This window comes from Achroia grisella, unplaced genomic scaffold (genome assembly GCF_030625045.1).
Source record: "Achroia grisella isolate CSIRO2021 unplaced genomic scaffold, CSIRO_AGI_Agris_v1 utg540, whole genome shotgun sequence".
Classification (NCBI taxonomy): domain Eukaryota; kingdom Metazoa; phylum Arthropoda; class Insecta; order Lepidoptera; family Pyralidae; genus Achroia; species Achroia grisella.
The window spans coordinates 3,368,763-3,395,068 of NW_026712925.1; the positions used below are offsets into that span (position 1 = coordinate 3,368,763).

At 31.1% G+C, this 26,306-nt stretch overlaps 1 protein-coding gene across 1 annotated transcript in view; it reads left to right on the forward strand.

The window, feature by feature from the left end:
- LOC131847714 (uncharacterized) overlaps positions 1-26,306 on the forward strand; it is a 247,125-nt gene that overhangs the window by 176,128 nt on the left and 44,691 nt on the right. Inside the window, exons 4-5 of the mRNA XM_059197349.1 lie at positions 4,277-4,381; positions 24,417-24,571. Of these exons, the coding sequence (XP_059053332.1) occupies positions 4,277-4,381; positions 24,417-24,571 (260 nt within the window). The remainder of the gene's footprint in view (positions 1-4,276; positions 4,382-24,416; positions 24,572-26,306) is intronic.

A 26,306-nucleotide genomic window follows, 5' to 3' on the forward strand; every position in this document is an offset into this window, starting at 1 on the left:
AATAAACCTGGGGAGCACTCTCTTTATTAATCTATAAAATAATTATCTTAACGTGCCTACTTACCTTCCTACTTAAACTCCTGTAGGGACTTCAAAGCTATCAAATGTCATAATTGTCCCCGTGGATTACAAGGAAAAGCAGGGAGGGAAACATCCTACAGGGGCCAGAGGTCAACAACTCATTTGTTAAATTTTAATGTAAACGCAGCACCGTAATTACTTTCCGACTATTAATACGACTATAATAATTTTAGTGTAATACAGTTTCACTATAATTATATATTCGTATATGCTAATATCGCTAAGAACCTATTTTGTTTAATCTAATACATAAATTAAGGTGACATTGGTAAATTAGTGACATTTAAGTTAATCAATTATAGTTTATAATTCATTAATTTACTTTATATTTTATCAAAGTAACGAATAGACACAACACGAGACAAGAAGTTAGATTTTGGGGAAGTCCGTCATATTATTTATTGGATTTGTATTATTTTGTTTAATTCCGGTATCATTAGCATGTCACTGTCACGCTCACACATGAATAAACTGCGTATCCAAACCATATACGAACTCTTAGAACCTTTTACGAACCTTTAGTGCCTTTTACCATTTCCCATTCCAGTCACTTATAAAAGTAAAGAGTTAAGTTTATATATGTGATGAGTTATAGTAAAAAATGAAACAAAACTTAAAAGGTACCTTGTTACTCTCTGCTGATCTCGTAAGTAACTTAGGTTGTATAAATAAGACCATCGCTCTACTAGTTTAAACGTTCAATTAATCTTAATTAAGCTAGCAAGAAGACTGTTGGTCTATGCTACTTTATTGAAAAGTAAGCGAAAGAAGGAAATACCTGCAATTTCTCACGTTTAAAGCAAAGCTACTAAGGCTAACTACTAAAGTAAACTTAGATTTTCATAGAACAGCTGACGTTAAACAAGGTTTGGAAAGTTTGACGTAGCGGTGTACCCTTCGTGAACAGCTATGCTTGTTGGCTAATAAGTTGTTAGAAAACTGCAAGTAGTACATGTAGTACAATCTATATAACAACATAACGTACCCGCCCGACTTCGAACATAATAATTAATAGGTGTGAATACATTTTTTTTAATAATATAAACCAGTAACAAATCTTTGTTACTCATTGATGAAGCTTTTTTTATAGCTGGATCTGACCACGTCTTATTTATTATTAGGAAACAAAGTATCTTAAGGATCTTTTAATACTTAACTCTTTGTAACCTTTGATTTCAATCATTACTTCAAACAAATTTGCAACAATTACTAAACACTAATCTCTAAATTGGATCTAGTAAGTCTAAAGATTTTATAACAACGTCACTTTATCATCATTAGAATAAATTACGCCAAACGCCATTAGCGAGACTGTCTCGGAACAAAAACAAAGTTGACCTTTCTACAGCATAAAGCAAGAACTGAAGAAGCATCGCTAATTAAATATAACGTCAGCATTTAATTTGACGAAAGCATAACAGGGACCACTCATTCGTGAACGACCTATTTTTTCCCCACTATATCTGGAACAAAGGCCCGATGCCGCTTCTCGGTATAATAATTTTAAGAAAACTGCCTGAGAGTTTCTTTTTTCATAAAATAACGTAGCGAGGAGAGGAGGGTATGCCGACCGCCGAAGGGAAATGCGGGCCCATAAAGTTGCAAATGAAGTAATATCGTACTCGGCTTGACTCACCGAGTCAAAACTTAGTGGAAACAGCTCATACAGTCGCCACAATAAGTTGCCTACAATTTTCAGTCACTATTTACACAGCGTCATTTAATTACGCTGTGTAAATTGCAGGAGACTTCTCGCACCTCGCTTTAAACTATACTGTTGGCTTGCTCTTTAATTAATATTGACCATTCCCTCCAAAATATCGTGTCTGCGAGCCAGCTGGAGTCAGTCTTTGAATTTTAGTTAGTAAACTAAATTTGGAATTAAATCAACAGGATACCGCGTTGTTTATATACTCATACAAATTTAACTCAGTCTTCATTAAAGCGGCATAAAAATTATTTCAAGTCAACGAGATATGAAAAAATACACTTACAATATTATATAAAGTCTTTATTAAATGAATATAATATATTAAGACTTTATTTAATTTTAGACCTCTAAATGGAGTATGAGTGCTCCCATTTAAATAAAACACAATAACAAAATATAATGTTTTAATACTTTGTTTCTTATTTCGAGTTTTCTTTCTCTGTATAGTGCTGTACTCTAGTGTACTTCTGTATTTTATATATCGTTATTTGATACTGGATCACAATTAAACACCCGTATTAGCCATACAAATAAACCTATCCTAAATTAACACATACGATACTTATTACCCGAATTCGGGCGAACAAATCTGCCGAGTACCTACTACTAGTACTAACATATTTACTTGGTGAAGAATTATTAATAAATTAAAATTAAATCTACTGCTAACTACGAAGCATTCAATTAAACAAATTCCTGTTAATAGCAAGTCAAGGATCACATTGAGTGGGGCTACTCAAATCTTACATAATTAGGGAAGAGCGGCGGCGATGGGGAATAAGGAAATTGCTCAAATGCCATAAATAATTTATAGGGATTCGAAGCTGCACAAGTTTTGAGAGCTCTTTGGTATTTCTACAACGAGACTTTCCCCGAGCAGTCTCTGCAAAAGCAATTATGTTGTCAGATACTTTATTTGGGATAATTCTGCGTAACAAAAGTTACAAACCTTTATATAAGTAATAATGTTTTATGATAAATGCTCTGTTTATTAAGTAAATGGCTTGAAATATAAATCTTGTGTAATCATTAAACGTTCACAATAACATTCTGTATAATGGTCTGATTACGCCCAGTTGAAAAGTTTTATTCTTATAATATAAAACTTGAAACGAAAGAATGTCGTGTGTTGTCTGAGCTCTAAGTAAAATATTTGTTACAGTCTAAGTAAGTATTATTAATCAATAAATGAACGGATATTAATTAAAATAATTTCAATTTAAATTAAAAAATAGGACAATTTAATCGTTTATAACACTACATCTTGTGGCAGAGTAACCTATGCTCTTAGAAATAAATATAATATTATTTTTACAAGCTTTTTGTAATATAGTACCTAATGCTCATTGCCAAGTAGTATGCGATTAAGTACTTAGTTTTTATTGTAAAGTATAAAAATAAATACGATTTACACAAACACAAACTCATTATTTTCTAAAAAGTTTTCATACATTAATTTTCAACTCCAAGCTTTATAGATTAATATAATAGTAACATAAATTTAGTTCCCAAAGGACCAAAACAAATTGTGTTTGTAAACTGTACTTCAAAATCTCCAGTGTTTGCAGAAATGGGTTTATTTACTACAATTGTGTGGGTGTTTTATTTTGAAGTTCTAGTAAATAGGACGTAAATAATATTGTATTAGTGCCGCTATTCTCTATTCAATAATTTCCAAAGCAATTCTTGACTAATATTTATCCGCGACTTCGCCTACTAATTTATTGATATACTTAAAAACTAAATTAATTACTACGGGTACGGTATATGTATACTAAATTTATATAAATAAGTAAGCCGTTAAGCTGCCAAGAGATAAAAAAACTCACTATTTTAAAAACAGATCTACGAAATTAACAACATACAATTTATACCTAAAATTGAATAAGGGATACTATATCAAGTTAGGTGATACTATATACTACAATATACTGTGTTACCATACATGTGATGATTGCGGGATCAAACCCCACACAATACGAACAATTATAACATTGTATTGTAATTGCATTTACATACGTATGCAAAACTTCATCCCTACAGGACACCAGAAAAATGGCTTACTAATGAACCGTGCAAAATGACAATACACACACTTATTATAAAGCAATTTAAATAATTTGATGAGTAATTGTTTATTTAAATTTATTTAAGAACTATCATCTACCTAATATTAAAATATTAACCCTGTATAATTCATACAACGCCATCTAGTTCTAACCTGAGTAGAGTTTGTGTCATAGGAGCTAAACAACTGATAGAAATACTTCAATATAGTTTATTTCTAAATACATATTATACGAGTACATATAAAAGGCAACATATAAAACAAACTTGTGAGGAATCAAATCCGCGACTGTCGGAAGTAAGGCATTGCTAAACCGCTGTACCACCGAGCCCGTCATAGTATACATGATGCTTCATATTAATTATCTTGTCTCACTATATGTCTTTAATCTTTAATGAGCTAAACATTATTGGCAGATGGTGAACATGACGGGCTGACAGCACTGCTCGGGGCTGCCTCTCCGGATCTCGCGCTAGCGTCTGATGCTTCTGACAGCCTTTCAATGCCTGATCCTGATATTGGTTCGTAATAATTTACCTGTTAGAATTTAGTACTTTAATGTACAAGAATTTCACAGTTTAAATACATTAATAATTCTTCACATATCATACAGCATCTACTCACAAATTCAACTAAATTTTGCGTATTACATACATACTAAAAAAGTATCAGAAATATTGAATGTTTTTTTGGAAATATATTCACAAATGTAAAATATACTATGCAAAGATAGAACCCGCTACCATCGCAACTTGAGACAATGCTAAAACAACTTTATATACCCCTTGTATTTATATATCCCTTTGGTCCCTAATGAATCTTGATGGAGTCTGATTGATTTTGAATAAGTTTTTCAAAATGTATAAAAAATGTTTCAAATACTTTAGAAAAATTTACAAAAACAGTAAGTGATATTTTATTGTACGAGAGGAGTTGCTAATGAATGTAACCGTGGCACGTTTAATTTCTTATTAATTATAGCATTTACATTGTATGTATCTGTTGCGTATGGATAGATTCCTACTTTTAGCATAATGAAAAATAATAACCACAATTTCTTAGTATACTGTACCGGCCAAATGTACCATAAAATTAAATAAACGTAACATTCTATTGTCTTCTGAGCAAGATTTCAGGTTAGTCGAATATCGATGATTCGGTTGTCATGTTTCGCCTCCACATAATATAATAACAATATATGAGCATATACGTTAACCTAACATATATAAGATGTGTCGAATATCGTAGAAATCTGTAAGGTTATTAAATTATGCGTGATTAAATATCACTAAAATTATGTTACTAAGGATCATTATTTATATACATATAGTAACGTAATAAAGATAGATACCTAATTTTGGTATAAGGTAAGTGAAGTCCAGACCCACTGAATCGTTTTAAGACTTTTTTTGCAATACTCGAAAATTACTTAATTCGCGTATATTATATACGCGAATTAAGTAATTTTCAGTTAGTCTGTATACACAATACTCACAAGGTATATATATAAGTACCCGGGTGAAGCCGCGGCAGGCCACTAATAACAAATACTTAATTACAAAAATCGTATTCATAGTTTTTCATTACTATTTTCTTTATTATGTTTAATATCTGTGAATGTGAAATATGTTGTATGTTAGAGACACAGAGACATAGTCAGAAATTCAGTTATATTACGTCATCTATTAACTCAAAGTATTCTGCTTCAACGTATGTAAAGACCGAACCAAGTGTACATACTTGGACGGTATGTTCTCTTTGACTTATTTGGTTTGCGTACCTATACGAAATTAAACATACGAACTGAGAACGAGCTCGAACGCTGAATGTTTCTTTGACATTATACATAACTGAAATGAAATATAGTAATTTCGTTTCACATATACTTTTATTTGCTTTTAATATTTCTATAAAGTAACACACATCTAATAAATGTGCATTGGAATGTAAAGTAAAATAATATTAAGTACCTACTGACCGAATTACATAATAACAAGGTCTACGTAGACCCACGCAATGACATTTACTTGTTAATTTAGTATAATTTAATTATTTTCTCCAATAGTATACATATGAATTTACGCTATGTTTATCGGTTTCATATTTTGTTAAAAATATGACTGTTTACTTCTAGTTTATTATTAAATTATCATTATTAAAACTTGCATCTATCCCAATTATTGACAAACACTGATAAATGAACTACTAAATTATATATTATAGATTTGTCTCCTTGCCACTCAAATGTGTACGACGATTTCTTATATTTCTTTACTAAGGAAACTATTTACACTACTTTTTGCATATATTTTTTTATATTCAAGTTTAAGCTAAATCAATTTTGAGAGCATATTTCTTTAGAACATTTTGAGCCATCAGTTACCAGTAGCTAGCTGATTCAGTGATTAAGAAGAATTAGCAAGAACAGGATATTACAATTTGCATATTTCAATGTGCTTAAGTTGGTTTCAAAATATTAATGCGAATAGGTTATCCGTGTCAACTCACCCCACTCAAAGTTTAGAGATTGATGTATTTCGCGGAATGACATCTTCCCAAGTTCCCCGCTTTCTGAGATAAGGGTGAAACTTCACAGTTTTATGGCTGAGGAGACATGAAATATATAGAAATGTGTTACGTGAATCTTATGAAGTATGGCAAGCGCCGTGACATTGTTAGCGACACACGTTGAAGCGGTACATAACAACTTTTCGAAAATTTAAAACTCATTTCTAGTTGTTAATGGTTAATGTACAAATATTATTGCATACAGGAAATATTGTACATTAATACCAAATGGGGTAGACAGAGGTATTGTCGACTGTCGATGTTGTGGTGAATGCAAACATCCGACATGCCCGTATTTGTTTGGTGTATTATATTTTGAATCCAACGTGGAAGGTTGCAGCCTACCACCGTCTTTCGGATTATTTTGGTTCGATATCGGTATCTCCTTTATCGGAGAGATAATCTAAAATATAAATTGATACACAAAATTTCTTTTTAGTCTGTCGGATAAACTAACTATGTCTTTTTGGGCGTAATTTAGGATAAGTTTATTACGTCGTAGGCCAGCTAGTATTGTTCTAATCAATGATGTATATTAAACTTTATTCCAAACAAATTAAAATCATTTTACAATGTTGCCCATATTTTAACAACAACAGGAAAGGTGATTTATTTAAATAATATTACTGTGAACGGATTTCCCATTCTCTTTTCACGTTGTCTAGAAATTGAACTGATTTTAAATGATAGAAAAAGTATAATCACAAATTAGAACTCGTAATAGGAAAGTCAAGATTTAAATTTAATTGTTCATCTGAAGTTTTCAATTACAATATTGGACTTTGACATTTCCAGAGAATTTAATTTATTCTTGAAAACTTTTGCTTTACGCGTAGTAAATAATTATTATGGAATCTATACCTACTATAATTATACAGAGAAAAGTATTGTGACAGTTAGTCATAATACTTTTCTCTATATAATTAAATTATATCCATATTATTTAAAGTATATTGTTTTTTTACAAACAATTCCTATAAATAAGCGCAGTCCCGATATTTTACGTGAGGAGAAACGTTCAATGCCTGTCATCCGCCATATTTGTCACCTATATATCTCATGTCTTCGCGGAATTTATGTCCTAAAATGAAACATACATGTGAAACCCACACCGAGGTGTACAATCCGAAACTTTTCTAGTTATAAACGACGCCTATCAACAAGAACACGTTTTAAACATTACATTGTAAATCAATTTTAACCTACCAATTTTACATGCCTTTATTATTTTTCTTAATTAAAATATTGTTTAATACAGACTATTATCCGAAAATTAAAAATATAAATTCTATACATTAATCCTGGATTAGAATCATTTCGCGCTAAATCCTTTCCATAGTTTGAGCAATTAAATAGCAAATGTAGCCAGAATAAGAAAAAGTCAAAGTAAAGTATACTAATTTTAACAGGTGATTATGAATATATATGAAAATCTTTTATATATCACTATGTACAACAATTACCTTTTTGATTTTTTACTGTCTCTTAACGCTTTGAAAGCATTGAAATTAAATTGTAATTGTCAAGTAAGTGTACAAAGATGTAAAAAATATATTTTAAGTAGGTAAGATGAATAAAAAATCGATCACGTCATTTTCACACAAAAAACACATCAAAGTAGGTGCATTCGTTTAGAAGGTACGATGGCACAAACGTCATATATATATTAATATATATCTATTAGTAACTACATTAAATACCTCCAATACAAACACGATCAATTTTTATAACATAAAAAATTACACACTTACCCAGTTATAGGTACTATGAAGAAGAATGATAAAAAATACAACTTATTGTCAGTACGAAACAGTCTAGTATCTTGGAACCACAGTAAAAAAATTACTTACTTTATAATTATCAGATTTAACATTTATCTGAAAATAATATAACATCCTAAACAAAGAGGTTTTTAGCTTCGCTAACGTAATTAACAAAGTTACACGGTTTTATGCTTTAAATTATAAAGGAGGTTTCAATAAATGGAATTTTTAATTTTACCCAAGTTTATTTTTCTAAGCGTTATACAAGTTTACTCTATAGCGCTTTTCCGGTTCTGTTTACAGTCCGATTTTGATATTTTATGTAATAAAATTGATATAAACAGCGCTACGGACGTTATCATGTAATGCTCGTGATACGGCATACAAATGTAAGGAAAACCAGGGCAATAATATTTCTGCATGCGGCTTATTCTGTAATTTTACTGCCTAATTCACCCTGCAATCGAAACATAACACACATAGAACACATTTACCTGAAAATTCTTGGACAGCGCCAGAGAATAAAAAAGTCTCTTGTAGACAACCTGACAAACCTTTAAAATAATATATAATTTCTAAAATAATATCTTTTTAATGTCATTTTCAAAGTTACACGATCTAATATTCAGCGAACAATATATCTTGAACTTTCGGTATAACTGCAGACATATGTATGCCACATATAGAGACAATTTAAAAAGAAATGCTTGTTCAAAGCCTGTCAGAACACAATTTGTTATATCCCGATACTCACCTGGGAGCGTTCTGGTCAGACGTTATTTCTTATTGGCCGATGTAACTGACCGTTAAGACGGAAGACAAACGATACCGCAACTCGTGCACTTACTAACAAACAACCTATAATCCTTCGACATCTGAACCACCTAGTATTGAAAGCATTCAATTTCACAGTAACTATATATGTGTCTACGTAGGTGTGTTAGATAGGATATATATTTGCATGCTCGGTCGTCTCGGATAAATTTACGTTAGAATGTAACTGAAGAATAAAAACTGTATTCGAAACAGCTTAAATTAAATTTATTTATACAAATTTTATTTCTATATCACATAGTTGCTATGAGTATATACTACAAAAGAAAAATTAAAACTTTTAAAACAAGATACTTATCTTGTAGAAATTATGGCAATAAATTGGAAGTGATTGGGTTTATCTTTTGACTTTAAAAAATTGTTTACATTAAATCATCTTAACTAGAACGCATAAACAACTTTACAGTACAACTTTGTCTACGACATGTAATTCTAGAGTTTTCTTGCATTAAACAAGTATAAAGTATACTGTCAATTGAAGTTTTTTGTCTTTACGGGGCATTTTGAGAAAGTTTTGATGTGTAATAAGGGACGGCTTTTAGAACAACGCCTCGGGAACTTTTAATGTTTTATTGAAGATTGGTAGAAAAGTTGTGTCGGGGACGGCGCGGCGACGCAGCGACGGCTGTGAGATTGCGTCTAAATCGCTTTAATGCCGTACGCAACTCTTAGTTTTTTTTTTTACGAAAGAAGGTCGCATCTTTGGGATCGGCAAATTTACATATGTAATACTTTGGATACTACCCACGTAATATCGTTAAAGAAATCTTGAATTACTGAAATATTATTGCATTTTTATATTGCTAATCTTAAAAGGCAAAAAATTAAGAATACCGTAATTTTTCTCTATGAGTCTCATATTATAATTACATTTCATTAGGCTTGTACGTCGTATTTAGAGTTTTCAAGAAATTATTTATCTTTTTTTTTAAATATACTTTTACTTTGTTTTTGTGGTTTAGATATTTACATTTTATCTAATTTAAAGGAGATTTATCTGACTAACTGATCTGTACTGAAACACAATTTGAATTACATGTTTTGTATATATTTTAAATGAAAATTCCCTTACAATAGAACAATTTCCGAGCAAGTAAAATCACGGTATACAGCTTACGGTATAAAGATTACCATGATATGATAGGATTAGATGCTATTCTGTTCTACATAAAGAGAATTATTGCTGTAATTGCAAAAAGAAACAGAAATCTATGCACATATAACAAACACATACAATATCAGACTCAAAACTTCCTCTGTTTAAAGTTGCTTAGAAATATAGATTTTAAGAATTATTTTTGTATTGTTTGATTCACACTACACGTGACGTAGAGACACGTGTCGTGTCATAATCATTATGGCATGGCGTACGCTTAATAACAGATACACGCGAGTTTCAAAGTTAGAAAGTACGTAATTCGCTTAAAGACGTATAAAAAGTCCTCAAGTTATTTGCCGTAACAAACAGCCAAGTACCTAGTTATAACTTCGTTGTATTTTATTTCCCAGACATATCATTAGATATAATGTCAAAGTTGTTTACCAGACAGAAGTAAATAATGTTTATTTCCGTCTGCGGAAATAAACCAAAAATGTAATTGATATGTATTGTGTAGTAAATACTGATCTCTTTTAATAATATTGTACCTACATAGGGAATGAAAATATTTCTGACGTGCATGATTAGCTAAAAATATCGGTAGATTTATTGTATTCTAATACTTTATTTCTACACGCGATACCCGGCTATGCTGAGATACAATGAGCACAAAGTCTGATTAGTTGGCGAATAGGAACCAATTCATCAGGAATAACCACGATTGTTTCCAGGGAGAATGCAAGGTGAGGTTGGCCATTACGTGATATGACATATTGTTAGCACTGATCCCCGTCATTTATAATTCGTTACGTTGTTGTAACTATTATAGATTTTAGAATAAAATGTCAGAATAAGCGGTGAATACAATATAGCCCCTGAACATTGGTTATGTAACTTGATATTATCACACATATTTTTCTATACATTCACGGATTATTATCGCTAAAATATGCCCTACTCATCTTAACTGGTCCACTAAACATAAATAGAAAACGAAATTAAATTTATTTCAAAATACAAATGTTATTTTCCGCTATAAATCATAAAATTAAAGCTATAATATTCTGCAGTTGATATTTCGTTAACTTAGTGAATTTGCATAATACAGAATATAGCAACAATTTTTATCTCATCATACTTTACGAATAAACATGCACTTATGACTTTATCACTTAATAATGTGATCTGGCAGGGCCGACCTACGTAGTCATATTACTTGAACACCCTTGAGCCACGTAATCACTCTTCATCCTCCCCTGTGGCTCATTTTCGCTACGGATTAATGCAGAAAATACTACAAAGCCATACATTATTAGGTTAAAATAATGTATTTTCGCGATATCTACGTCTTAATATACATATTTATATTTTATCTGTGTACACACGCGTAAAGGAATTCAAGCGTAAACCATTTTCCGCGGAACGTGTCTGTTGGATCTGATGTGGTTTGTATCCTGAAAGGTATTAAGCCAATTGAATGTGTCACAATATTATATTACGTATATGTATATTTTAGAGATATTCATTTTGTTATAAACTACTAAGAAAATACTATAGCTAACTCATATTTTTTATCTCGTTACTACACAGGACTGGCATATCATGCCCCCGTAACCTGTCAGTACATTTCTCTGTCACAGGTCATGTAAAATGCCGGAACATAGCTTACATAGCAAGCTGTTTGACGATACAAAATTGTGAGACAGACCCACTCAGACAACTTTGTACAAAATCTTCCATTGGTATAAAAAAAAGTGTTGAATGTATTTTACAGTTCTACAGTCCTATTTGAACTGGTAATTCAGACCAGACTTTACCAAGTGACTACTAGCTATTGCCAATTCATATTTTGCACTGCACTTTAAAACATTTCTATATCAATATAAAAGTATAACATTGAAAGGGTTCAAAGTAGAAAGCTGTCCAGCATAACACAGCTTTGCTTTAGAATTCCCTTTTTGAAGTTTTGATATTCGGTTTTGGAGATAGAACCACAATTATAAATGTAAAATTTTATAGATTTGATATAGGTTAGGTACTTAGTCGTATTATTAATTCATGTAAGATTACTAAAACCCTAATGTCAAGGCATTATCTTTTTATGTTACCAACGAGTTTAGACACCAAATATTTACACGTAGGTTTAAGTATAAATTTAAAGTCAATTTAACTTAAATCTAATTAATAGATGTTTCATCGTCTGGCGTGGATATTCAAGTGTTTACTGCCTGGCAGAAATAAAATAAATACAATAATCAAATTAGATATTGAAATTCACTGTTCCAGTACTGCGTAAATAAGAAAATTTGAAAGAAGACACTATTAAAGTTAAAAATAATATACAAAACGTATTATACTACATCGTACTGAACTTCCCATATTACTATACAACGACATGTATATTGTAAGTAAAAATATTAAATATATTTTAAAATAACTGAAGACTGTTTCTCCTAATAAAACTATTTTATCTAAACAAAATTGATTGAATTTAATAATAATTAATTACAGACACATTTTTAAACAGCTCGAAAAAATATTAGCAATAACATTATAGTTATAACAATATATTTAGAAGTTTTTGTGATATTATTATATCACAAAACTTCTAAGTTTTAATTTTTAATTTTTATAAAACATATAAATTATATATGTCAATCATTACATAGTATAAAATAAAGTCGCTGTCGCTGTCTGTCCCTATGTATGCTTAAATCTTTAAAACTACGCAACGGATTTTGAAGCGGTTTTTTATAATAGACAGAGTGATTAAAGAGGAAAGTTAATATGTATAATACTTATATACCCGGGTAAAGACAGCGCTAGTAGCTAGTTATATATATAAATAATTGTATTAATGCAAGAAGGTGTTATATTAATTTGTAATTTTGACATGATATGTTACTTCTTTGTATTAATTGAAAAAAATAACAACAATAGCGGAACGGAAAACGATAGAGATATAAATACTTCCTTAAAATGTGCATTAATCACTACAATCGCTAGAATAAACCACTACCGTAAAAATAAACCACTGTTTACTCGGATTAACATAACTGAAAAGAGAAATAAACCAATTCCAGCCAACTCCGGTGATTTAGACCAGGCTTCTTACTGGCAAAATGGCCCATTTGTATTCATGCTAGCGTCTCCGCTAAGGTTTGGAGGTGCGTCGACATAGTCGATACGCAATTTTCCTTGATTCCCAGGTGAAAACCTTGATTTCGTGCGGTTATTATGATCTACTTGTCTTGATTTCGCCTATTTATCTACGATAATCGGCTATCTTTAACAATTAATGAAATAGCATTACAACAAATAGAGTTTAATGAAACAGAGGTAAATTCTATTCTGTTGTTGTAATGCATGAAAACTTTTTTAATTTGCCATATTTATCCAGGCTATTAAATACGGTAATTCTCTCTTAAGATTGAATTTTTGTGTGTGTCAATTTAATTAATAATAAATATCTTTGCCAAAATTGAAAGTAGTTTGAAGTTATTAAAATTATAAAAGTATAATGTGACTTTTAAAGACAGCAGCAATTATATGCCTCAAACAACATACTGTATATGTGTCGCTACTATACTTACCTACTTGTACTATATTACAAAAGAATTATTAATTATTAATAATAATACAGGCTGTGTTAAACCGGTCATTGACCCGTCTGTCTTCTACGGCAACATTAATTAAGATTACTGTATGTAGATAATCGTATTTAAATATGTAATGCTAAGTTTTAGACAATTACTCTGGGCTCAAACTTGAATTCCCCGAACGATAATTCAATCAAATTTCCACTTCAAGCAAAATTTTAAGGGCTTGTTTAATAACAATGTAATAGTTAGGATATCGTACTTACTAAAATTATTTCCACACAATACTTCAAAGTAAATAAAATACAATCATAACAGTTTAAATTTTGAATTACAGTTTCCAGGCAAAAAAAACATCACACATATGAGGTTGAAATATTTTTTAATTAAATTGAAGTGACGTGTTTTATTTATTTATTAAGTGATTTATTATATTAAGTGATTTATTTACGTTTCTTTCCTCCCCTATTTTAATTTACCCCCTTAAGGGTAAAATTTTTTCAAACTTTGTATGTCATATTTGTTTATAGTTAAACAATACACTAAATCATAAATTTCAAACTTCTAGCTTTAAAAATTACGATAGGTACTTCCATACAACCTTTCGTCTCCTTTTAACCTAACCCCTTAGAACTCTTATATTACTTAAAAAAGTAGTCCTTTCTCAGGGTCTAGACTATCTTTTGTTCCAAATTTCATTTAAATCGGTTCACTGTTTTTGGAGTTAAAGCGAGACAGACAGACAGAATTACTTTCGCATTTATATATTAGTAAGGATGAATTAAATAATACTAACTATGTTCTTCTAATTCGCAAAAACATATATACAAAAAGATAGCGAATACGTTTAACATGTCTACGTTCTAATTAAATTAGCAATTGTACGTATCCCATCATTCTACATAAAATCTGTTCCCGCGGCTTTTATATACCTACCATGAATCCTGTCTTGTTCCAGTCTGAACTTAACTTCCAGCGAAATGCGATAAATTTAACACAAACACACGTGACAAGCTTGATAAACGACCTGGCAAGGTTTAGCGCACATTTTCACCTACCGGTTATAATATTAGTAGTTATTATGTCACATACTGAAGTTACATTTCCGGTACAAATCTTACTTCTGACTAAATGTATATAAATGTGAGAATTCATAAAGTGTAGTCGCTTTCTCTATTACTGTTGAAGTGATGGGTTACTTCCTTACAAATATTGTAAATGCGAAAGTGTGTCTGTATAATTGTTACCTTTTGACGACTAAACGGCTGAATCTATCTTAATAATATTTTGTTTGAAGATAGATTGTGTTATAATGATTAGACATAAATAATACTTTACTTTCAAGTAAACTTGTAGTGTGGTCATTCAAGTAGTCTAATGTTTATATGCCTGAGTAAGCCATTTTTACATTTACACTAAGGAACTGGTTAAGTAACTATTGACGTCTCTGAGTGCGACGGTAAGTTTAAAAATATATTATTTATATAATTATTGAAGTATAGTTCTGCTCAGTGACATAGTTTGAAGTTGTTCCCTCAATATGTCAGAAGAACGAATTTCGAACTTTCCGTTCTACGATAGCACATTCATCATTTATATGAATATAAGCCGAGAACGTAGTACGTATTCATATCACAATATTTTACCTACATAAACACATTTCTTGTTAAATATTTGACTATTGTATTTTGCTTGAATATGTATCAAATTATCATAACAACTTTAAAAGGCTGTATTGTATAGTAACAATTTGAATACAAAATCACTTTAAGAATTATTATTATATTATCTACAGTAGAAAATACTGATTTATTTATTTATTTTTATTACTATATATACTTACATTTTATATATTATACACAAAACAGATTACAATCAGTATAAAAATGTTTATTAGGAGACAGACCAACACTATGTATACCTAAAAGCAAAGTTATATAAATGCATGCAATATACGCTAGATCAAGCTAGCGTATATTGCATGCATTTGTTTTAAATCACCGTAATATATTGTTTTATATAATAGCCTTAGCTAGCCTTATCCGTAATATATACATAGATTTTTTTTAATAAAATTTTTTGGTGTTAAAGTTGTTTTATCTTATTAAATTAGTCATTATCATTCTAATCATATCGTACATATAATTTAATAAATACACACACAAGTTTATATCTTAGTAATTCACTAATTTGCTTAAAGAATATATATTTTATATAACATGTTTGCCATGTTTTAATAGTTTCTTCCTGAATCCACAACATTGTCACGAAAGAACAAAAGAAACAAAACATATCAGGCACATATCATCGGGAAATTGGTTCAACGATCCGTAACGTACATGATGAAATATTACGTCTATTTCCGTTTTCGATCTAAGAAGAATTTCATTCTGTTAGCGAAATCATATATTTACAGTGTTTAGATACAAAATTAACAATAGGTGTGAGTGCGTGCTGATGATGAGTCGATTATGATATTAACAACGATCAAAAAAACTATTTTTAACCTGATTAACATGCAAAAAATATTAATTATATAGAATTAAAAAAAATAACGAAATTAATTAATAATTTAATAAACAAATGAAAAAAAACATTATAATCAATATATATATCTATAAATATTATAATCCTTTTAACTATCACATGCTGTTCTCCAAGATTTTCCCGAATAGGTTTTTTTTAAATAGCATTTAGATATATTTAAATTAGCGTAATTATCTAATATATTTAAAATGGCATTTATGCTTTCTATCATTAAAACTTATTTACATAAGACCGTAAATAGTTGTCATACTATGCCGCAATTAGTATACGCATGTATTTATTGTCAGATTTGCATCTATTAATAATGGATATATTATCCATGAATTATCCATTGTTATTCGTGGTCTACCAAATAAGTGACCCACTTAATGTTTTAAGCTTTTTCTCCTGGGAGTGTCAATATAGTAATATATTTTATTATTCGTTATATTGTATACTATCGTTATACGTATACCTTCAGTCATGTACACTGAGCTGTAAACTACGATTTTCACATCAACTATATCTATCGCACACATTCAATCCCTGTGGAATTCATTATCGTAGCACACCAGCACTAGAAACCCTCTTTTGTCATATACACCTTTGGCAAATGTTTCCTGGGAGTTGTCACGCCCAGGGTACACTTACGGTAACTTGCTAAAGCTTCCAACTCTCAACTGCTAATGTGATTAAAATTTCCCATTCCGCTAACTGACTTTCTGAAACTCATGATAGATGTTGTATACGTTTGTATGCGCACCATATTGAGGGTTGTTAATAATTAACCTTATTATTCACATACTTACATCCATATATATAATTGTACCTGCCTATTGTAATTATGTCAATAACTTTAGACTACAGAGTGAGCGCCCTAAGTACGCTCTCAAGGAGTGTTTTAATTAATCTAAATCTGAGACGATGTCTTCGAGTGAAACATATCCAATTTCCCAAGTTCTCTTCTCTAAATATATCTGTTTACATATTTGCACTGTCGAAATACAACTTAGCGTGTTTCTATTACACTCAGCCGTCGGCGTTTTATGTGTCAGAAAATGTTACTCTCGCACAACAATGACAGACTGCGCCGCTATATAAAAGTTGTTGTAAAGAGATCTAAGTGAGTACACTGTTTTCCAATACATTTGCGATATGTTGCCTTCTAAGAGAGCTTACAAACTAGTCAAAATGTCTAACATTGCAATGCAAACAAAGGAAATGTCTACTAGTTAAATGACTATAAATACGTTTATGTTTAAAGGTACAAAGATTTACATAGTAAATACACCAGAGACTGCACAGAATTTGTACCAAGTTATCTGTACTGTTACAAATTGTCTCTATCTAGTCCACTTATGTCTCGCTTATTTATAGCACTATGGAACTATTTACGAGTTGTATTTAATGGCTAAGGCAATAAACCAACAGGTTATAGATCTATAGTGCCTAACAGTTCTCAGGAATAGCACATACGTCAATATACGACAGTTACCACTTTCTACATACAATTGTAGAAATATCCATCAGTTTGCAAATGTACATAATAAGATGTCGATGCCGTAGAGGACCCGAAACGTGGGCTCGCGAACCGACGCGACCCGGTCACGAATATGAATAATTTTCCAATCCCACCGTTTATTCACTCCTTTGTCTGCCGTTTTTGGCTCAGAGACAATTTTATGACGACTCGTAAATGCCTTATTTGACGCAGCGTTTTCTCCTAACTCGTGATAATATGATCCGCAATAGGCTCGTGTCTGAATAAAAAAAAATTAAATACAATAGTAATACTTGACTAGACTACATGTCTGTTATACAAAAATAATCAGCACTGTTAATTATTACAAAACGACATTTAATTAATTGTTATTAAAAGTAATATTGCAATGTTTAATTTCAAATAAAGTTTTGGTCTACCAAATGGATAAGAAATTCGTGTTGTGGATTATCTACTATATGCTATTTAATTAGTTTAATCAGTTAAAACCATGAACACGTAAAAGATAAGCTAAAGAGAACGTTAAACGCACGGATTAACACTCTTTACAATGACTCATTATACAGCGTATTTTACGAACTAAGTATAAGCTAAGGAAAGACTCGTAACTTTCCAGGTACTTTATATTTTAATTTATTTACATACCGCGAGCTGAATCTTTATTACATACAAGAATCTAATGTTTTTAAGTACGTTTTTAACTAAGTTCCAAAGTAATATATTTCCGAATAAATTTCATCGAATAGTCCAAAACAAGTATAGACTCAACTTGGCTCGAAATACATCAAGTATTATCAGATACAGTCAAGATGGAAATAACGTACCATTTTCTATGTTATTACATACAGCTCACTCTTGCACAAGTGCAGCATTTTTCGTGACAAGTATACATTCTATCTTAAGGAAATATACAACATCTCTAATGTAAATATTTTTAAAACTTCTCTCGATAATATAGACGAATACAATAGATATTCGCTACGTTGGGCTGTTAGTTAGACCTGACTATATATTAGTGTAGACTTTTAGAGTAGGTGGGCCCCCGATACTATTGTCATCCACTAAAAAAATACACTAGATATCATAAGATCGTAGTGGTTGATCTAATATCATAAAAGGTGGATAAAATTCTTTATTATAACGATAAAATTCTTTATAAAAACGTAGGTATGATAACTGTACTGGCTATAAATGCCGTATCGCTGCCGACGGCTATATAAAAGCATCTAAATAACGAAAACAATTTTCAATATATCTATTCGTTGAAAAAGAAATAATAAGTAGTGTAATAATGTGGATTGAAAAGTAGGTCATGTCAATATTTATTTATTTATATAATATCAATGCATAAAACACCAAGGTACATATAGCGGACTTAACGCATTTCTTACCAGTGAACAACAGGTTTTGCAGAGAATAAGATATGCAAAAAAGATAATATAAAAAAAATAAAAGCTTTAGGCAATAAAAGATAAATTAGCAATATAATCAATTAGCCCTGATACTTCGACTGAAACACAGAGCAAGCTACTTGGGGCTGAAATAGGTTAAACTGACGCCTTTTCACAAAGTCTACGTCGGTAAAAATAGATGGATGGCACGCGATCGACAGCAGTCAATATGTAGTAGTCGTAGCACAGGCGCGTAGGCACGTAGCATGTAGCACTCGTAGCGTAGACGTGACGTGATACCGCGCCGACACGCGGCGAATGTGGTGAGTCAAATCACTATTCAAGGGGCACAATGTTATAGTTGAACTTACATATAGTAAGTAGTATTCAGAACTCATTACGACACTCAATAAAATATCTGCTACAATTCATGTCCTTGCATTCATACAAGAATCCACGAAGTTATCGTAATCTGTTTTACAGTACTATTATTATACTAAATTGTAATATACTGTCTTCAGTTTGACGCGGTCATTATTTATACGTATAGAATATAATAGAATAGAAAATCATTTATTCAAATAAACTTAATTTAAGCACTTTTGAATAGTCATAGGTATCATTCTTTTAATCTACCACTCATTCGGAAAGCTGTCTTATCACAAGAAGAACGAGCAAGACACTTGCGTGTTGCTCTTTTAAATCATAATCACCAACTAGCATTAATTTATTAACTTCAGATATTAAGTACAGAATAGGATTAAAACAGTCGTAGTGATTAGCGCAGATCAGTCCGTACAAGCAGCACTTGTTCACGAGTATAACGTATATAATTAGGAAAATCAAGGGATCTTACTACGTTTTATTTATTTTTATTGAGTTTCCGTGATTTTTCCTAGTATGTATAAATTATAATAAATGTACAAGTATTCATATCATATAGAAATTATTACCTATTCGCAAATATAATGATCTAAGTAGGCGTTCTGATTAATTATTAATTGCTTCGATATAAGATACCTTATAAGGTATATAATTAGAATACGTAAAAAGACTCCTGTTAGAAGTAGATATTTGTCTACTTAATGAAATGTATGTACTTTATGAAGAAATAATTAGTTGAATACATTTGGTAATTTATTACTGTTGCATGTTACTTATATATGCTATGTACGCGTAATTTATGGCCCTTGTATATATCAATAATAATAAGGAAATAAATATAAGTACCTATTACTGAATTAATGAACATATAACAAATGAGACATATAATGTAAATTCATAAGACACCAATGCCTTCTATAAACACTGATATATAATAGTAAAATCACCAAGTAAAACGAATACTGGAACGGAATAATTAAATATTGCAACATATTATGTAGGTACCTATAGCCTATATAATGCCTCACTGTTAATGTTGTCGTCCCGGGAACTCATCCGAGCAGTCTAAGCGGCGGTCTCCAGAGGGTCCTCTCATTAACTCATCCAACTTTAACAGCCTCATAAAATAACTGAAAAGGAAACTCCGCCAGGGAAGTAAGCTGACGGAATAAAATAAAGATACAAATGCCGACAAAGTTTCATTGTCACTATATTTTGTTATCAAACCACTGCGACAAGCAGGTTTTCAATTCAACTCATTTTTTTGTTGTGCGTTTGTTTTATGTTACGCAATGTATTTGCCAAAAGTTAGAGGAGTTTAGAATCTTTTAGTTCATAACGAACGAATTTTCTTTAATAAAATATAGAGCTGATTGGTAATCTATACATATAAATAACATTGGAGTGTCTGTTTGTAATATTGAAATAACCGTTTTAACTACATGCATACGAATGTAAATACGGTATACATACTCGTACACCAAAATAACATTTTTTACTATTTTTGTCTGTCTGTCTGTTTGTTCCGGCTAATCTCTGAAATGACTGGACCGATTTTGATAGGACTTTTTTTGGCAGGTACCTGATGTAATAAGGAGTAACATTACCTTTTTTTTTAAATAAATGAAGTTCAATACCACGCGGGCGAAGGAAAAATAAGGAAATGTACAGCTAGTATTTAAAAAAATTGAAGAGTAAGTAAACATGGTAGATAATTTTTATATACAACACTATATCACTATATATATTATGAATACCTACGAATTGTAGTTTAGTGATGTATAACGTTATTAAATTATGAAGTTAATACATCTAACATGATAATAAATTGTTGAGATTAATTGTTTCAAGTCATTAAGGTACATTTCTATTTATATAAACAAATAAATCTGTTTTCTAGCACAATATATCTTTAAATTTCTTTGCACATTACAATATAAAAAAATATAATACATTAATACGTTTCTTATATAACCTAAATGTCCATTGTCTATTCAGCTTAGGGTTCTAACCTTAAAACACTTATCCTGATATGAAGAAATTAAAAATCTCGTATAGTACACTAAATTGGCTGTTTATCGATCGTTACAATATTTCACCAATTTTTGTAAATCAAAACCCATAGAAACTTGTACCACCATGAAAATTTCCTAGAAAAAACACTAACTCGTATTTATACAGTGATCCTCGTAGGGTTGGCATTCCTCATTCAGCTGCCCTTCAATATTCTCCACAAGCACTTCGGTCCCTATAACACTAGACGTCAGTCGTAACTCAAGTCCCGAGGTTACGTAACGACTTTGGAATTCTAATGATGTAAACCTGACCACAAGCAATCCATCAAACCACAGACTAGGCCAGGAATTACATGAGTAGAATCCATCATCTTATCCAAGATAAGAAGTAACCGATGTTCTAGAGAATGTCTAACATATGCATATTAGACAATGTCTAAGACACATAACGTTCTCAATAATCCTAAATACACAATTTTAAATATTAAAAAATAATTATAGATTATTAATTAATTATTTCTTGTTGTATAGCTATAATTGAATTTTAACCATTTTTAAATCATACATACCCTTACAGAACAATGCCCAATAAGTGTTATTCTCTATAAATTAATATACTCAGACTTAACTTTGTGTGCTTTGTTTATTTAGAAAGCATCTCCTCAATATCTTCATTCAATAAATACATAAAAAACCGTTAAGATTAATTCAGAGATATTGACAAACAAACACACACAAATTTATAATAATAGTACAGATCCTCTGGGTTTACAATTTAGTATTTACTTATGTATTATAAGTATAAGAAATCTTATTACTATCTTTTGTCACAACTTTTTTTAATTAATTATAGTGGAAGGACTGCCATGTTACTACCATAAAACTTACCAAGTGCCGCCCACATCTTTTCTCCGTCTACGACATTACCTATTCATCACTACGCACGTTGAAAAGCATTCGCTACGTTCACATATATCTCCCTCTTCATAGGTCCCTCAAAGAGATCGGACATCATTTTTCTCCGGCGCCATTAGAAGCAATCGGTCAGCCGAGATAGATATGCGGTCCGCACAAACATAAACAAACTAATGGCTCCCATCTAGTGACAAAGAACTTTACATCACGGCCCAAAGCCGGCGAATCAATACAGATCGCTATGAACCGATCAGCCTTATCCCCTGTTTGATTTGCCGCCACCAATTCGGCCTACGTCATTGCAAGATAGTTATCTTAGGATTCATCTTCTGAAGTGTTCGCCATATATATGACTCCCTTTGTGAATTGGAGCAGATTGTTCTTAATGCATGCATTGAAACTAATCTCGTCAGAATGTATAATGCATGTCTATTGAGGAACCACAATTACTGCCTGTTACAATTACCTGTGATGTTAATTCACGCGACTAACAAGCATGCCGTGAATTGCGTGAAATTAGTTCAGGCACGCGTATATAGAGAAGGTATTCAAAATTAAAAAAAAATACATTAATTGCCTGCTGACTAATAGAGGAAATAAAACAATATGGAGCGAAAGTAATTTCATGATATATTGGACATAGAAAATTATAATACATATAATTTTGTTAAAATACTTCTCTATTTTAGGTCATATTTATGTATAATAAATGATTATAAGAACAACGCTATTATCGTGATTTGGTTTTGTAATAATCAAGTTATTGTGGCAAATATTGTTTTATTAAAAATGCATTGAAATTTTAAAATTTTCGCCATTTAAATAATAATTAACACGTCCATAACACAATAAAAGCCATCTCTTTTGAATGGTCGCTCGCGATTAATCTGTACCAAAATTCGTTTATAGCGCAATAACTGAACAATTTGAGTTTTCACAAAATTGATACATTATCCAAACAATCTTTACTTTCGCCTAATTCAACAGTTTTTCCTGAATCAAAAAAGGAAGTATAGACTCAGAATTCCGCTTTGCGTACACTTTCAACCTGCTCTTGTTTAAATTTGGTCTGTTCTAAATTAATATCGAACATCGGAAATTAAGGACAGAGAAATTATGTTCCAATAATGCTGATACTGGACGCCGGAACTGATGGTCCAATTTATTTCGGAAGGGTTCGGCCGGGCTATTTGCATAAAGCAAAACTTTATTAATACAATAGACTATGCGGTAATGCAATGCTCATTATATCAGTACTAGACGTACACAAATAGCTTTGATTTCATTCAATAAAATGTTCAGAATTTATAATAATGTTGCTTTGTAAACGTGCCCAATTAAATTCATTTGAAATATTATTTATACTAATATTGGAGTTCTCTTTCAATTCATTTTATAATATGTATAACATTGAGGAAGTGCATTGTTAGTAATGTGAATTAGTAACCAAAGGGGTTACTGCTAGCAATATCATGTCAGGTTTACTTGCTAGCGATCACTCTGGAAACCGTTCTGGTTAATTCCTGGTGAAATGACCATGAAAGGCTGACGGACCTGACTTCATACTCATCCTATCATCTTCAAATGGCCAGCGAATACCATTAGCGTAGATAGACGTACCATAGGATCTATCACAAGATAAACTATATAAAACTTATTGTTAATGATACTACAGTTATTTAGAATTCAAAGAAATTACTACAATGACGTTTTCGTGTAAAAAGCCTTGATTTAATCAAATTTATTACAATCAATGCAATCCATTTTTCACACGATTCTACTTATTACAACTATAATTATAATTACACATGGAAAGAAACATGATTTCACTATAAACAAAATGATAGTAGTAGTAACATTCTACCAAAAATACGAGTAGTAGTGGTCATGCCACTACATATTATAGTCGGTGATAAAATCAATGACATTTCTAGTAATCTATTTCCATTATTTTTTCACAGATTGCACAACATCATCATCGTCTAATGGCTTATTAAGCGGCATCACTCGAGTCTCGGTAGCTGTGACCGGTCTAGACACACGACCTGTGCTATCCGCCAAGAAAGTGAGGCCCAAACCTGCCTCTCCAAACCGACAGGGCCCGCAACAATGTCAAGTAAGTAATGGCTACAATCATCACATGACTCTCATTCGCAATACTTAGTGTATATATACATAGATCTCAACATCTATTAGTCTACTACTAGACGTATGCCTCTCGCATAATTTTCCACTTTGTTCGATCTGTGGCGCGTAGTATAAGTAACTATACTGCAATTAAAAGAAAGCAATATACAATTTTACTTTCCCTGTCAAATGGAAATCTGAACATCTTTTTCATTTGATTTGATAATCTTCATTGATATTGTTGTTGTCAATCATAAATATAGTAAACTAGACCAGGCAATCCAATTTTAATGAAGATAAAGAGTTTGGACTCACGATAGTAAGATTTAACTAGGAAACCGTTAAGTGTTGTATATTCAATATCGCGCAATATTAGTCGTAACTAAAAATAAATAAATAAAAACGAAAGCCTCCTACCATGATAATCGATTAATTTATTTATACTGTTTATTTATGAATCCAAGAAAACAAATTCGACAATAAAAGTTGCACTGTAAATACATTAATATGTATTGTTGTTGATGATATGACGTCACGTGGTACTAAGATTATGTACAATATATTTATTAGTCATGTCTATACTTACATCAGCTATAAATATACATACATATATAATACATACATATTATATATGTAGTCTATTTATTTCTTAGTATATTTTTTTTCTCCAAAAGGACAATCCGACACGATTTACACTGTTACAATCAAACATGTCAAATTAAGAAAAAAATATTCGTTTGTGTAGAACTAGTGCATGTATTAGCTATCTTGGTATTATACCCATTAAATTCTAGTATCTCATTGAATAAAATGAGATCGTTCGCACACAGTTACGTTAGCTTCGTAAATATTTACCAATGAGTGCTCCGTAAACAGCCTAATTGGCACTTACTGCGCCCTACGCGCAACTAATCACAACTACACACAACTACAACAGGTACATTCGCAACGTGTCCTTGCTCCTCTATATATGTTTATGTATATGAATGAAAATATATATAAATGAGAATGAAATCAGATATCATATCATTATATACTCAATATAATGATATGATATCTGATTTCCTTTTCGTTCATAAACTAACAAATAAATCCATACAAATGCTTTAAATACGAAAGCAATTAAAACTAAACGATAGATTTGAGTGCAACTAAATTTCACGAGGATGAATATAGGATATCTTTTATATAGCACATACGTTTAATTTGCTATTACATCAAAGAGACAGAAAATACCTTCCTTCTCGCAAAATAAGTTAAATAGATACGGTGGTTCATATTCGTCCAATATAACCAAAGGGAATTTTACATTATCCGTCTGGCCATATTCATTTTTGTCTTTTTTTAAAGTCATTAAAAGCTCTGCTAGGGTACGAGTAGAGACCACGCCGACTTGGTTTTCTCTTTTTGGTAGCATTTCCCTTTTCGGTTTGCCGACGGCGACAATTCGACCTCAGACCAATCTCATTTATAAATGTCAACCCCACTCTAAATATATACAATAGAAGTGCCCGATAGTTGAATTGACATTTCTACGTTAACATTTCTTTGAACATTAAACTTATTACTAGATGTATTAAAACTTTAAAATATTATTTTACCGATTTAATTCTTTCTTTCTTTTTTAAAGTACGATTTCATGCACACTAACAGCAGGAGATACTTATAGTAGCGTTGTCTCATGCTCTAAATGTTCTTCATAAAACTGCATACAATGCTGACAT